Source organism: Calypte anna, chromosome 1 (genome assembly GCF_003957555.1).
Source record: "Calypte anna isolate BGI_N300 chromosome 1, bCalAnn1_v1.p, whole genome shotgun sequence".
Classification (NCBI taxonomy): Eukaryota; Metazoa; Chordata; class Aves; order Apodiformes; family Trochilidae; genus Calypte; species Calypte anna.
Window position 1 is genome coordinate 186485970 of NC_044244.1, and position 16016 is coordinate 186501985.

Sequence of the window (16016 nt, forward strand, 5' to 3'; positions counted from 1 at the left end):
GAGCGGCGGCGGCGGCCCGGCTCCCCTCGGCGGCCACTGGGAGGCTCCGTGCCTCGACCCGGCCTCCCCGGCGCCGCGTCCCCGCTGACACCCGCCCCCCGCCCCCGCAGCTCCCCGCACCGCCGACCCGCTCCGCACCGCACCGCACGGAGGGGCGAAGGGCAGCGCGGGCACCCGGCGGCGTCCGGCGGAGGCAGCGCTGATAAACCCCACCGGCAACCACCGACCCCAGCGGGTCGGGGATGGAATATACAAAAACACAAAGGAAAAGTGGCTGGACTGTTCTGGGTGCAAAATTCTGGAAGTTTGTAAGTGCAACTCTTCGTTTGTAATTACTGTCTGAAGAGGGGCTGGCTTTTTAGTATTATTATTATCTCCCCCACTCCCCTTTTTCTTTTTTCCCCCCTGTGCTTTTCTTGAAACTGTACTTGAAACTACTCGGTATCTGGGAGTATAAGGGAAAGTATGCGAGAGGAGTTCCTTGCCGGGGTCCGTAGCTTGCTGCTTTATTACTAAGGGGGGAAATAAGCGCTGAAAGCAATACGGATTTTATCCAGTGGCTGGATTAATTGAAGGACAAGCGTGGTCTGGAAGTCCACTGACTGACATTGTTCCGGACCGGGGGATCCGTCGCTCTTATTTTTAGAGGAACTACAATTTAGCGGCAGACAGTTGGACACAGTAATAAACCGAAGAGCAGCCAGCAAAAGAGCGGGCGAGAGAAACGAGAAAGCACAAAGACTAAACTAAACCGAGCCTCCTCCTCTTTATTTGCACATTTACTAAAGGTTTTTTTTCTGTTCTTTTTTTAAAGAAAAACAAAAAAACAACCAACCAACCAAAAGAACCCCCAAACCCCACTCTGCCAAATTACGAGATTTTTGGTCCTCCCGGGGGTTTCTCTGTGCCGCCCAGCACGGCGATGCCTTAAAATTACTTCAAGGAATAACTAACACCCCCCCATCCCGCCCCCCCGAAATAAAATAAAATCAATAAACCTGCCAAGTCTCACTCATTCCCGGGGGAGATCTCCTTCATCCAGGGATTCATTTTGGAGGCAGCGGCTCGATTTTTTTTTTTCCGCCCTCCTCCCCCGGCAGAGCCCCCCTCTCCTGTCCTCCCTCCCCGGGCGCCCTTTCCGCCCCGCGAAGCCCCTCGGCGGGGGCTGCCCGGCCCCGACCCCCTCTCCCCTCCCCTCCCGGCCGATGCTGGCACAACCTTAACGGCCGCCGGACGCCCCGTCCCACCCCCGATCTGTCAACCCCCCGCGGGGCCGTCACCGCCCGGGGGCCGGGTGGGGGTGGGCTGGGGGCGCGGGGCTGACCACCCTCCGCCCCGCCGCCAGCCCCCGGGCTCGGGCTCCCGCCGCTGCCCCCGCCTCTCCGCCCCCCCACCACCCCCCCACCCTTCCACCCCCCCGCCCTCCATGCGGCAGTGAGGACCGACCCATCCGGAGGGCCAGGACCGGCAGCCAGCGATGGGCGACACGGCTCCCCCCCAGTCCGCGGGGCTGGGGGCCGGGCTGCTGGGGGGGGGCCCGGCGGCGCCCCGGGTGCACAGCGCCATCGTGGAGCGGCTGCGGGCCCGCATCGCCGTCTGCCGCCAGCACCACCTCAGCTGCGAGGGGCGCTACGAGCGGGGCCGCGCCGAGAGCTCCGACCGCGAGCGGGAGAGCACCTTGCAGCTCCTCCACCTCGTGCAGCAGGGGCAGGGCGCCCGCAAAGCCGGCAAACACCCCAAGGCGGCCGCCGCCGCCGCCCAAGGCTCGGCCGCCCCCGGCGCCGCCACCGCGCCCCCGGACTACCACCAGCACCTCCTCAGCAACGGCGGCATCAACGGGGAGCAGCCGGCGGGGGAGCAGCGCGCCTCAGCACTCCTAGCGGTGAGTCACAGCGCCCCCTGCCGGCGGGGAGGGGCTGCGCCGCGCGGCTGTGAGGGGACCGGGGACCCGCTCCCCGCTCCCCTTAGGGCACCCCCCGACCCCCACCACTCCCCGGCAGCCGTCCCGCCGGCGGAGCTGAGAACAGCGCCTGGGCTGGGGGCCGTTCCCGCCCGAGGGCTGTCCGTGGGATGGATGTCCGTGGCCGCTCGGCACGAGCTGCTGCGCCTCACGCCCCCCGCTTTGGTCCTTACCAGGTGCTGGGCACCGCGTTGGCGTCGAGGGTGTGAGGAGCGATGGGCAGGGCTGGCAGGCCCGGAGCGGGGGAGCTGAGGGACGCATCCTCCTCAAAGAGATTTTGGGACCGCTTATTTGTTTGTTTGTTTGCTTGTTTTAAACCATTTTGTACGCCTAAAAATGCACCGTGTGCCTCCACCTCTGCCCTGCCAAGGCAGTGGCAGGAGGCAAACCCGAGGGACAGCCAAGGGTGCTGGTGCATCCGCAAGCAGGGGTGAAAGTCACACTGGAGTGTCGCTCATGCTCAAAATTGACCCTTGAGCCCATGTTATCATGTTCATGATGGCTTCAGGTGGCTATTTTCACTCAAGTCCTGCAGAGAAACCAGGTCTCACCCCCGGCCCTCCCAGCACTGGCTTCACCAGAAGGGGAGGGTTTGGTATTGTCACTGGGGTGTGCTTCAGGGAGCAGAGTTACCAGAGTTTTCCAGGCACTGCCACTTTGTCAGTGTTGACCTTTTTCAACTGGAAATTACTCTGAACCTGTCAAGGAGGTGAAGCTTTGGCTTCATTACCTTTTTTAATATTTTTTTCCACTAGCAGCCCATGCACCACACTTTGAAGGCAGTGCTGTGCTGCCTTCCAGCTCCTAATTCTCGGCACACATGCGAAATATTAAGAGGAGTGTCTGCATCCTGATAGGCCCGTGGCTGCTATTTGAACTGCTGAAAATAGATCACGCCCTCCACTCCAGACATCAAACCTATCTTAGTGCCTGATGTATGCTAAAACAGGACCTTTGTGGTTGCTTCTCCTGTCCTGCCCGGGAGTTTGCAGCAGTGCGTGGATCGACGTTTGGGGTTGCGTTACTCAGCATCACTGGTGAGGTGATGATGTCAGCCCCAACGCGATAACATTGTGTCCAAGGGGAGTTCAGGCGCTTCGACTTGACTCAGTGTTCAGATTAAATCTCCTCACATTCCTTGTCACAATCAAGAAAGCCATTATCTTATTTTTCCAGTGTGTATTAATGAAATGCTTTGCACTTGTCTTAAGGGAAAAAAGGCTTTTGCCTAGTAATGTACATTCTAGAAACAAAAATGCTTGCTGAAATCAGGGAATAGGCCTGTGTGGGGGTTTTTTTTGGTTGGTTGTTTGGTTCTTTGGTTTGTTTTCAGGGTTTTTTACTGGTTGTTACTATTATTACAAAATAGCTGGAGGCAGCTGTTTGCAAGTGCTAAATGAAACAACCCCAAAGAAAATATTGAAAGATTTTCATCTTGTCCTTGTTTCTGAAATGCCACTAAGGATTGTTAACCTGCTCTTTGCTGGAGAATGCTGTGCACAGCTCTCACTCTGTGTTGCAGGCTGCATTACCTCACAGATAACTCTGCACACATGTCTTTGACAAGGGGAAGGTCTGATGAAGTCTCCCTCTTTTTTGCGTGCTAGCATTCAGTAATCCTGATGAGAAGGTACTGATTTCACTGAGCATGACGTTTGGGGCCCTGAACCATGTTTTGACACTGAAGAAATGCTGGCTCATGAAGCAGTATTGTTGTAATGGTATCAGTGCACATCGCTGATCCTCCCACTATGTGCTTGACGCAGACATTCCTCATTTGTTCCTCTGGTAGGACTGCCTAATTAAGGAACAGAGAAAGGCATCGGTTCAGAGTCATGTCTCTATGTTGTTAAGGTGTGTGTTCCCCTTACCAAGTGCTCCTTAGAATGCTGTTGAAAATATTAAAGGGAAACCAAACCACACAGTGTCTAAGTGGGATGAACTCAAGTGGCAGAGGGAAGAGCATCGTTGTGCTCTTATTCTTAAAAATTCAGAGCGCAAGGATGGGCCAGGAAACAATGGGATCTTGCTTTTGCTTGGGCCATAGCTGGAGGAGGAGATTGCTCTGTTCCAAGAGTACCTGAAAGAAAAAGTTATGAGGCTGACCAAGCCTGTTGTCCTGTGCATCACAAATGGATGGGAAGGAGAACCATCTCTAAGGCAGCAGAAGTCATCTGTGGGATATTTCTCACAAGGAAATCCAGTGGAAGTCTTATTTGCACTGATGATTGTTCCTCTTATTCTGACTTTTTGCTTGGGGCAGATGGCAGATCTGGGGCACACAGGATCCTGGTATAAGGCACAGATCTGAGCTTCAGTTGTGGCAGGTACAGCTCTAGCAGAAATGAAGCACAAGACAGTAGCATTGGTGTCCACAAGACATGGAGCATGTGAGATTGTGAGACTGGAGACATCTCTGACCCCATGGGGGGATTGTAAAGCTCCACCTGCCTTCCTGTAGTTTCACCAGGTAAAAATAAAAATCTTCACACAGATAAGCATGAGGGCAGCCACAGCTCTCCTGGGAGTTCTAGCTATGAGGACACTCTTTGTTTGCAAACTGAGATTTCCACGTGATTCCTCTCCTGAAAATAGGAGGTTGTTTCATTTGCATTGCAGGTTCTACTGCTCTTGTTACAAGTGTGCCTGACATGTTTAGTGGCATAGGATGGGTCATTTACACAGTTGGACTCAAGAGTAAATATTTGACACTTGATAACATTCAAAATTACAGTCACTTGGACATATCAAAGTGATTATCTGACATTGCTGATAGTGTTACTTGATAATTATCTTTTCCCAGTGGACAGCTTAAAGCTGCCAGAAGAGAGTTTTTAGTGGGGATTGGTTTGAGCTTTAATTTGGCAGTGTTACTTTGGTTTTAGGAAAGCATCTTCAGCAGCAGCATTTTCTTACTGGAGAGTGGAGAGTAGATTTTTCAGTGGGAACAATGGATGTTGGTGCATGTCAAGGAGAAATTTATTCTTTGGGACATAGCTGGAAAGCTTTTGTACTTTTTGCCTCCCTGCATTTCCCAAGAGCTGACATTTGTTTATTTATATGGTGGTGTTACTTTTCATGGTGCAGAGTGGAACAGATAAAATATTCTGTCTTTCTTTTATACATACATCTATATGTATGTATACACCCTCCAGCACTTAGCTGTTTATAATATTTATGGTCTGTATAAACAGTTAGTGCTGGAGGGCATTCCTCGGTGTTTTAAGCAGTGAACTGGTAATACCAAAGTTTTTGCACTGTAGTTTCAAATCTCCAGTGGCCGATTCATTCCTTCATTCGTCTGGCACAGGCTGAGCACTGTTCATTTTGCTCTGTGCAATCTGAGAACTCTCTTTCATGGACATGATTGTATTATTCTGGTCAGGTTCATTGCAGCTGTCTCATTGGTGGTTCTGAGTATGCTAAGTGATTTTTGTCATCAGTAGCAGGTGACTGGTTCTACTTTTGCTCATCTCAACGTTTTGCAGAATATATCATTATAAAAACTAATTTCAAATATTAATCAGTGGAAGATAGGGCTGCCTGAATGGTACCAAGAGCCAAGCTTGGCATGTAAAACCTCAGTTTAGGCAGTTATTTTATGAGGAGAGTCTTTGATCATTATGGAAACCCTGACTTTGTTTCCCAGTAACTATTTTTTATGACCCACAGCGCTTGCTGAGGTTTGGCCTCCCCTGTGCTAGCATTAAAGATCCTCAAATATTTTAAAAGGAAAGATTGTGCTCTGGTATCTGTGGCCTGAGTTTACACTTCCCCCATCTCCCAGGCTCTGCTTTGTTTGCTAGTGGACTTCCAGGGCACCCTCCAGAAATAGCTACATTTTATGGTTCTGGATGTACAGAACTTTTGGAAGTGCTCTGAAACAAGTGGTATAAGGTGACCAGCTGTGGGATGAAGTGATGTTACAGTGCAGTGAGCACAGGTGGATTAAAGCACAAGACATTCTGCAGAGCTGGGGTGGGATCTTTTGACTAACAAGGTTTTGTGCCAAAGCACCAAAATGTTCTCTTTGTGAGGTGAAGGACCTCTCTCTTGTGCTTCTGTGGGATCAAAGCTGGGTTCTGACAAAGACAATTCATGCAACTGCATCAGATAAAATTATTAAGTCACATTGCCTTTGTGATTAGACAACTTTGATCTGCTGTCATGGACCTCTGCCCTCCTGGCAATCGATTGGTTAGGATGGACATAGGTGCCATTTAAAATCTTTGTTCCCCTTGGTTATGAGAACATTTTCTGAACTGAAATCAAGAAGACCTCCTGGAAACTGCATCAAACCTATATTTAATGAAAAGTTCAGCAAGTGAATTTGTTAAATGTGTGCTAGTGTAGGAGCCTTTCAGTCTTAGCTCTCCAATCAAATAATTTGGCTCCTTTGAAGATTTCTAAGCTTTGAATACATTTAATGAAATTCTTCTCTGTTCTGAAACTGTTTAACAGACTGTTTCCACCATTGAAATTTCTGTAGGTAGCAAGCAGAGGAGTTTATCTGCCTGGACTTGACACACTGTCTGAGGCCAACCCATGGGCTTCTTAATTTCCCTGATTATACAGCATGTCCTCTGACAGAGCTCTCACATCCCCTGCATTACTTAAATTGAGTCCCTTGTGTGCAGCACCACAACAAAGCAGAGTGATACAGAGCTTCTGTTTCTTCTGCACTGAGAAGTGTGACTCCAGTAAAAGCTGCTCTGTGGAGAAATCTGAGGCTTAAGAAAGGTACATCTGAGTCAGACAAGCAGCTTTGCTGAAACTTTGACTTACCTCACTGTTACTACTTTTGCCCTCACAAACACTAACTGCAGATGGTGTCTGTGGGATTTGGTTAGCTTGCAGTGACCGAAAAAAACCCCCAGTAACCAGGTTACTCAGTTAGCAGGGTAAGAAAGGCCACAACGTGCCTCTCTTCCTAACTGCTGTCAACTGTCCTTTCTACCAAGATGCCATCCTTGGAGGCCAGTTGTAGTCAGCCTTTCTTATTGAGTCTGTTATTTTATGAAACTGAAACCTCACCCATGTCTTATTACTGGAAAAGAAATGCTCCATCCTGGTCCCTTTGACAACTTCAGGAAGGGCAGTATGCCCACTGCTCCGTTTGTATCACACCTCTTTTGTGGTCTAGGAGGAGCTGGAAGCTGGAAAGCTGCTTCAGCTAGCAAAGCACTGGCATAAAGGTCCCAGCTCTGCCAGCAAGAGTCTTTTCAACCTCACACATCTCTCCTTTTGTGCCATTATTTTCATTCTGTGATTGAGCTCTTCAGGTGACACCATGTCACTGCCTAGGACATGGGACTCTGGTCTCCACTGAGGGACTAACTATAAATGCTAATGACCTGACACCATCACTTCTGTGGAGTTCAGGGCGGTGATTAAAGAAACTGCAACACTTTAGAGGGTAACCAGTCAGATACATGGTACCTAGAAGACCACTTGGCTGCTCTGAAGAGAAGAGGAACAAGGTCTTTGTTCTTTGGCCTCTCTCTGGTGTTCACATGTCAGCATTCCCTCGTATGACTTCCCAGTGGTGGTATTTCCAGATGATGGGATTAATGATACTGTGTTTTCCACAAATCTGGATCAGTGGCTCTAAAACTGAAATGCAACTTACCGAAATCACACTGCTATAGTAGCCATGAGTGGTGAAAGAGGCAGTGATCTTGGCTTCAGAAAAGGAGGTGGTGCCAAGTGAGATTTGGATCTCTTTCTCAACTCAATAGTATTAAGAGGAAGATGTTTTAATGCTTTTGTTGGTTGGTTTTTGGGTTTTTTTTTGATTGTTTGGTTGGTTTGGTTGGTTTGGTTTTTTTGTTTGGTTGGTTTTTAGGATGAAAGCATAAACCATTTATGCCCCAGATTTCCATCAAAGCCTACCTATTTCTGTCAAAATAGACACTTGAGAGCCAACTTGTGAATTTGTCATGCCTTGTCAAGTTCTTCCAACGTATTTCTAAATGCAGGTAATCAATCCATAATTGTACTGAAGTGCCAACACCAATACCTAACACAAAATACCTGCAGCTCTCAAGCAACAGTTTGTGTGCTGTAAACTAAAAACTCAGTGTTTCTACTTTGACTCAAGAATCGATTCAGCATATTGCTCCTGCTATTTCACTTGCATAAACCTCAGTTTCCTCTATGAGAAATGCTATATATCACCTTTGTAAAGTGCATTGAGATCAGATGAGTTTTGTGGTTTAGAAGCCAAATTCATTATTGATGGATGCTAAGACAGGATATTTAAACGTTTGCTTTGGCAAAGCTGCAGGCAATGTGTATGAGTTGATGGATTCTTCTTATTTTACTTCTGTGTTTTGAGCCTTTGAGGTGTACTCAAATCACCTTTTCAGCCATTGACCCACAGGTATGAGTACTGGAAATACAAAATTAAGCGAGTCTTTTACATAATGACATTAAACCCAGAGATGGATTTTTGTGGCACCATGTTGCCAACATTCATAATGAAAGGGCAAGGTGTGGCAGTACCCCTTCTTTTTATGAGAGAAAAGCATTTCCCAGCTTTTCATTCATAATCATAAATGTATGCTCATATTTACTTGTTTGTTTGCTCTTGATTCTGCAGCAGTTTGTACTCAAATTATTCTCCCAATCAAGTCATCTGTGTCCAGGCATTTCATGCACTTGATGCTGCAGCAAGCTGGGAGCAAAGTGGGACTGGAACTGAGAGCATTTATACAAGTCATCTGCTCTCTGTCAGCTGCATCCCAGCACTAGCAGGTGGGAGTCACCTTGTCCTGCATGTGTTGCATCCCATCTGGTAAGGTGACTGTGCTGTAGCAACAGAGGAAAGTTCATGTCTATGGCTTGAAGTAGGAGGAAGATCCATTTCTTAAAGATTTCTTAATTGAATAACTTAAACAAACACAAAATCCCAACACACTGAAAATTTGAAAATGCCTCATGGCAGTGGTTTCATATACAGGTGTTGGCGTTTCCTTAAAGAAATTCCTTTTGTTCATAAATGCCTGGTGTAGCTACTTTTATCTGTGCCACTCAGTTGTTCTGATGTGCTTGCAAACACAGATACATAAAGTGCAGAGAAATTAGTACCAATTAGAAATGAGCACGAAAGTGCTTCTGAAAAGGTAAGAAAGCAGATGTTACAAACCCATTTACCTGATGCCTGAGCCTGAAGCAACCTGGTAACATCCTGCACTATGAGGTGAAACCTCAAGAAGGTTCATTGTGGCTATTCTGTTTTGAAACAAAACATGCTGTTGTGCAAGAGTCATCCTTGTGGTACCCTGGCTTTATTACAGAGCTCTGCAGCCACCTCCCTAGAGTAGGTGTTACACAAACAGCCAGTAAGAACCATGCCCTCCCCTGCATACCTTAGGGCCTCAAGAGACAAGATAGACAAAGAATGGAAGGAGGAACAGAAGCACAGAAAGGTCAAGTGTCTTGCCCAAGGTCAAACAGCAGGTCAGTGGCAGAGCTGGGAACGGAGCCCAGATTTCCTGACTCCTAGTCCAGCACTCTATTAATCATCTCTTTGCTTTGTGTTCTGTGGCCTGTTACTGTCCATAGGAAATGTGAGGACAACTTTCCGACAGTTTCAGAGTTACTTCTTAGTTTTGGAAACTATTGATCATCAAGCACACTATTGAGATAAAGAGGTCATGTACTGGACATATGCACTAGAGGATTCAGAACTAAGTGCTCCGTGTATTGATTTCACTCCAGGATGCTGAAAAGCCATATTTCATACTCCCAAATCTTACTTCTAAGTCAGATTTTTAAAGCCTTTTTTCACTTTATATTGTGTACAGAGTGATTTGTTTTTAGAGTTACTCATCATAGCTGAACTCCTACATTGGTGCTTACCCTATAAATTATTTCTTCCTTGAAAATGAGCTACAGCAGTCATTTAGCTAGGACTATTCTTCTCCATAGAATTTAACAGTGAAAAGAAAACCAGGGAGTCAACAGTCCTGAGACACTTGTGACTCTTACTTATTGTACATTGTATTCAGATTTCAAAGTCTGTCAATGGAATTATCTTGATCATGCAGTTAATTATACCTGTGAGATTTTTTTTTTCCTCCCAAAAATTTTGACTTGAGGCAAAACTCTGGCTACTGTGGTAATAACTTACTGAGAGACTCTTGTAAACAATAGTGTAATCACTTTCTTATAGTCATGGCAACAGTGTTTAAGAAATGAGCTTACTGAACACAACGTGTGCTGTCTCTACTGAATAGCTATTGCAGTGCTGAAGTGTATGCTGCTCATTTTCAGAGGACTCAGGGACATAAATTATTCAGCAAAACAACACTCAGAAAACGTCTTTGAAATTGTTGTATTATGTACAAGCCAAAGAAGGATTCTTGGCTGTGCTGACAGGGCTGTGTATAGCTACTGCATGACACTGTAGTCTCTGGGCCTGGTCCCATCCCAGTGAATTTGAGGGTGTTTGTCTCAAATCATTTGAGAACAGTGCTTCCTGTTGACAGAGCCATGCTTCCCCTGGTAATGTTTGCCACTGTGTGAAATCCCTAACATGAAAGGCAAAATGGTTAAGGAGGATGCATCCTGCACATATACATGGTGTGAAAAGTGATGACTAGGTGCAGAAGAAGAAATTTGTTTTAATGAGCAACGGGTTCACTCCAACAGGGCCAATACTTTCCTTGGCCCAGAGGATCACCTGGATTTTTGTTCAGTGGATTGGGGAGGCATCTTAGAGAGTAGATGGCTATACAGGAAGCTTCAGAATTGAACATCAAGACAAGGAATTGCCTCTGATTTCTCTGTTTATTTTGTTTTTACAGCTCTAGCATTCAAATAATTAGACCTGGAGGAAAGACCTTGTTGGCAACAGTTGTTGTTTTGGGATGAGTCATTCGACCAGATTTCAGAAATGCCACCCCAGTGACAGTTGGCAAAAATGCTGCATGGGCTGTTCAGTTTATGTTTTTCACTTTGGAAAATCAGACAATTTATTTAGGGTTCTGTTGCTTTAGAAACCATCTCCAGAAACTCCAGTTTCCCTTCTTTTTTTCCTCTTTCCCTCTCCTCCCTCCTTTCCCTTTATTTTTTACCTTGTTCCTTTTTTCTTCACTGCAAGGTTACCTGAGGCTTTTTTGAGCCTCAATTCTGATCTGATTGGCCCCTCCTGAAACTGCCTTTGGGAAATACTATGGACATCTTGTGGAACATGAGCTTAATGGAGGCTCAAGATCTTTATTTCTGGCTGTGGTACTAGTTTATAGTAAATTATTTTGTTTTCCAAAGAAATTAATTCTCTGTTTCTCTAAAAGTTCTTGGTTCAACATCCAAGCTTCCAAGCTAGATGCACTTGGCCTTCAAATGGGGCTACTTACCTCTGTGGCCCTGTTCCTGGAAACAGTTATGCCTGTGCTTAATTGTGCACACATGGGTAATCACACTGAAATAAAGATGTGTAGAATTAAGAAAGTCTAGAAGTATTTGCAATGTTTGGTCTTTGTTCAACAGACAGGCCTCAGCCTGGCTGAAGCCCACTACGTGCTACAAAAGGAAGCTGAAATCAAAAGTTAGTAGCGTATTAATTATCAATTTGCTTATTTCCTTAAAGCAGTTAATTCTGTACTTTCAAAAACTGCTTTCCATTTTTCCTGCAAATCCAATTCCCCTTCCTTTCACACTCATTTTTCCTCCTCACTGTTCAACTCCCAGCAGACCTGAGCTGCCAGCCACATGATCCCCTTTCATAATGATTCGAGTTCCGACGTTTCTTTTTTCCTACTAGCTTTGTGTATTACCATAATGGTTCCTAGGGCAGATTTTGGCCAGCTTTTAGGGAGAGAGAGAGTCACGGTGTTTCAGACCTTCATTTCCAAGTGTAGTATTAAATATAATCCTTATAATTATAGCACTGCCACTTGGACCACTGTAGTTCAGCCTATGTCAATACGTTGTCAAAAGCTCTCTTTCTCAGGATCTGGAACTCAGTCATGTTGATTGAATTGAAATTTGATGACCAGCAGCTGCAAACACACTCTGGCCCCATCCCCCTACCTTCCTGCATTTTCTTCCTTTTACCACAAAATCCTCTTGATTTCCGTCAAAGTCATGAGTTCACAGAACAGAGATAATGGCTGATTCCAAGCCAGATTATTCTGAGCCACCCTTTTGGGTTCATCTAGACTGTCTCTCAAGGGGTGCCCTGAGGCAATCTAAAGGCACAGTCTGCTGTTTGTGCCTAAGATGATGAACGTGAAAACGCATCCCCAGGTGCAGCACGAAGTCTATCCTCAGACTACACTTGACCATCCTCTGTGTTGGAGCTCTTAGGATGTCACGAGTGTCACACTTGACACCTAAGGGAGCTGCAGACATGCCTGGGCTGAAGTCTGTGAGACTCCTTCACAAGCTAGGCTGGGAGCACCACAGTCCTCTCCCTTCTTGTCTCCTTTGTCAGTCATCATACAGACCTTGCTATTCATCTATGCAAAGGTATGAGGACTGGGGTAATTGCAGTTTACACAGCAAATTTAACTTACACTGGGTTAGCCCTAGGGAGCTGGGGAAAAAAAATGATACCCAGTAGTTGTATAAGATGATCCTGTCATTTTTGGTACTTAAAAAACAAAACCCCAGTATTCACAACATGAGCTATTCAGGTTTTAAAAAGTGCCACTTGCCAGTACACAGTAACTACTTTTCATAAGGCCTTTTAGTCCCTGTATTTACAGGTGGACCAGAATAGCTCTGCAGAAGTTAACGCAGTCCCTTGAGTAAACAGTAAATACTTCTAAAACTTTCTAAATATACCAGCCATATGTAAGGCTTTTGACATACATTTGTACCACACACAATACATCTGAGGGGCCCTGACAGAGCCAGGATGGCTGATGAGGTCAGTAACCTCCTCACTAGCATCCTAGATGTGTGTTCATTCTGTCAAGCCTGTGAAGGGTAACTGTATTTGGATGACCAGGGCATTGAAAGGGCAATTTACTGAAACGGTCCATTATGTGGTTCTTGGAGCCCTCTCCCAGAACGTACTGTCTGTGCTTGGGTGTCCCAGGCTATCATCAAAGAACAGCCTCTTTGACACAGGTCAGAAGTACTCTTCACCACAGCTTCATGCTGCCTCTTTTGGTCACAAAAGTCACACTCACCTCCTTCCCCCTGGTAAAGTCTTTCTCTGCCATCCCCCTCCGCCAGTTCCCAAAGTTAGGAGCTGTTTCTCCTTCTCCACATTCACACTGGACTGTTGTCCTTCCTTGTCTCCTTTCATGCTCCTGACATTGCTTTGTAATGTTGTTTTTCTAACTTGGAAGGAAGGGCCAGAGGGCCAGGCTAACAGAGATGCTGAACACATGGTTTCCACATGTTCTCCTCATCTTCCCTCATACTGCTTCTCTAACTGTCTTTTCTATCTTTGCTTCAACTAGAAATCTAATGACCATGAGTGTAATCTTTCCTCCTCATGTTAGTTTTATAGAAGATGAGTTCAAAGGTCCTGCATCATTGTCACAAGAACCTTAGAAAAAAAACTTCTGTGAGAAGACAATGCACTTGTAGGTTCTCTGGGCTCTCACAACAGGCCTTGGGTGCTCACAAATTGGCCATGCAGTTGTGAATGTTCAGCTTCCAGTTCTGAAAAATATTTAAATAATATGTGTGAAGTTAAACAAGAAACTAAATGCTTTTCAGTTTGAGTGCTTCTTCCTGGAAGTGGAACCCCAAATTGGAGAAGGTCTCCTGATTCAGAAAATATTTAGTATATATCAAACTTTTAAGAACGTAAGTATGTCCACTATCTTGTATTTTTAATGACTCTTCAGTAGGGTAAGGTGGTATAGGCAAGGCAGAAAATGTGGAGGCTCTTCTCATCATCTTTTTACTTTTCAACTCACTCTCAAGTTCTGAATATCTCTGAACTCTAAATACATTTTGGAGGTACTGCTGCCTACATGCCACCATAATCTATAATGTAATTGGGTTGCATTTTCTTGTGCATATTATTCAAAGAAATTACAATTAAATGAAAACCAATTAAGTCTTAAAAAGGAAATAATTCTTATAAAGGTAGCAGTATTTATGTGACTGTGCTTGATGGTGAATTGGACCCTTGAACCCTTGGATTCTGCTTCTGCATCCCAATGATCAATCTCGGACCAGCCAGGAGCTCAAATTTTTTTGAATTATAACATCTAGGCATCTAATCTTTCCTGTACTGAACCAAAACCAGTGGAAACTGGGCACCTAATTGGATTTTTGGATCTCAGCCTAAAATCTCTGGAGTGCTATGGAAAATTTATCCCTAGGAGATTTTGCTTTAGTTGAGAATATAAGCTGGAGACATTGCTCACAAAAAAGACCTAGCATGTGACATCAGTGCATCAGTCAATGAGTCATCCATCAGTACCAGAGGTCAAAGTATTCTTTGTATTTGCCTAAGAAGTAGTTACCTATTTACTTTCTGAAAGGATGCTTGTAGAACTGTTATGACATTTTTGTTTGCTTTACAGTGAAAACACTTGTTTTAAATGCTTTGTATAAAGACAGACCTTGCTGTTCCTTTAAAAGTAAGAAATACTAGAGAACAAATGTAAAAGGTCCGTTTTCTTCTTGCTGGTATGTGTGGTCCAGGAAAAATCCTGAATTGTGCTAGTCAGAGGCTGTCTAGTCTCTTTTCTTGCTGATGATGTGTTGCTCTTTCAGAGAAGTTTGAATTACTATTTTATCAGTGTTCTTCTGATCTGTCACTGTTTCTGCTTTGCTGCTGTTTTGGCTTTTCATTCTTTAAGTATATTGCTGACAATCTATTGAAAAATGAAAGCAATAATTTATTTAAAAAGAATTTACCTGTAAAGGACTCTAGGCATATCACAAACAGGCAGGTTCCAGATAGAAAATCCAATGCTAATTTTGAAACTTGGTCCCTTAGGCTTGCTGTTTCTCATGGATGCTTGGTTCTTCCTGGATGCTGGGATGCCTGAGCTTCCAAGCACATGTGGTAACCATTGATCTTGGTGTGGTGTCAGAGGCCACTGCTAGGAGCTGAGAGCAGAAGCAGAGCTGAAGGGCTGAAGGGCAAAGAAGGAGAGTGAAATTTTGCTGTCAGTGCCTAAGTGTCTCTCTCTGTACAAGCCTATGACATGTAACTAAAGGAAACTTCAAAATTACCCTGGGAATAGGAAAGCAAATAAGTACAGAACAGGATAATCATTCTTTCAAGGAGAAGGAAAAAACTTGGCTCCTGCCAAATTCTTTCTTTCCTTTTTTTTGAAGGGAAAGCAAACCAAAAAAACCCCAGAAGAACTAATCCAATCTGACCCATTCCACAGCATCAATGAAAAAGGCACCTAGCAGGGGCCAATCTCCTGTTTTATGAAGCCTAGTAGAAAACATTTATGTGTCTAAAACTTGTGCCCTTCCTTCTCCTGATACTCTTTATCTCCTCAGATCAAGTTTTCTCCCTCAGTACATAATCCCTCTTTCCCCATCACCTTTTCCTCTCTCACAAACTTCTCCATTTCTTTCTCTGAAGCTCTTGTTGGCACCAACTTACTGTGAGTGCTTTGGAAGGGTGCCCAGAGCCACTGCCTCTTACTCACAGGAAAAAGTAGCTACCTGTCAGGGCTTAGCTTCTTCTGAAATAGTCTGTAAGGGTGTAAGACTACAGGAGCAATGGACTTGAAAGCAAAACAAAGCTGCCTATAGCAAGACACATTTAAGTCCTGCATGAACAACTGTACCGGAGTTTCTTGTAACCCTCTCTTATCTAATCTAACATATCAATATCTTTACTACATTTATTACCTTGTTATCAAGGAATGACAGGAAGGAGATTGGGGCATTGGTAAAAGCATTAGGCAGAGAGGCAGAAATGAGACCTAATGTCGAGCAAAGGTTACAAGGGCTGTAGAAGCATTGCACTGAGCATTCCAGACAGCAGCCCTTGTCCTTCCTCCTTCCCACTGACTTTGCAGTGATGAGGACCTGGTGGCACAGCCTGTTTGGTGTGGCAACTGAGAGACCCTACAGCTGAGAAGTGCGTTGTTCCAAGGTTTCCTGTGTCTTT

General features: G+C 45.3%; 1 protein-coding gene across 1 annotated transcript in view; it reads left to right on the forward strand.

The window, feature by feature from the left end:
* Positions 1–1477: 1477 nt before the first annotated feature.
* MAML2 (mastermind like transcriptional coactivator 2) overlaps positions 1478–16016 on the forward strand; it is a 211938-nt gene continuing 197399 nt past the window's right edge. The window contains exon 1 of the mRNA XM_030469203.1: positions 1478–1882. Coding sequence (XP_030325063.1) covers positions 1478–1882 — 405 coding nt within the window. The remainder of the gene's footprint in view (positions 1883–16016) is intronic.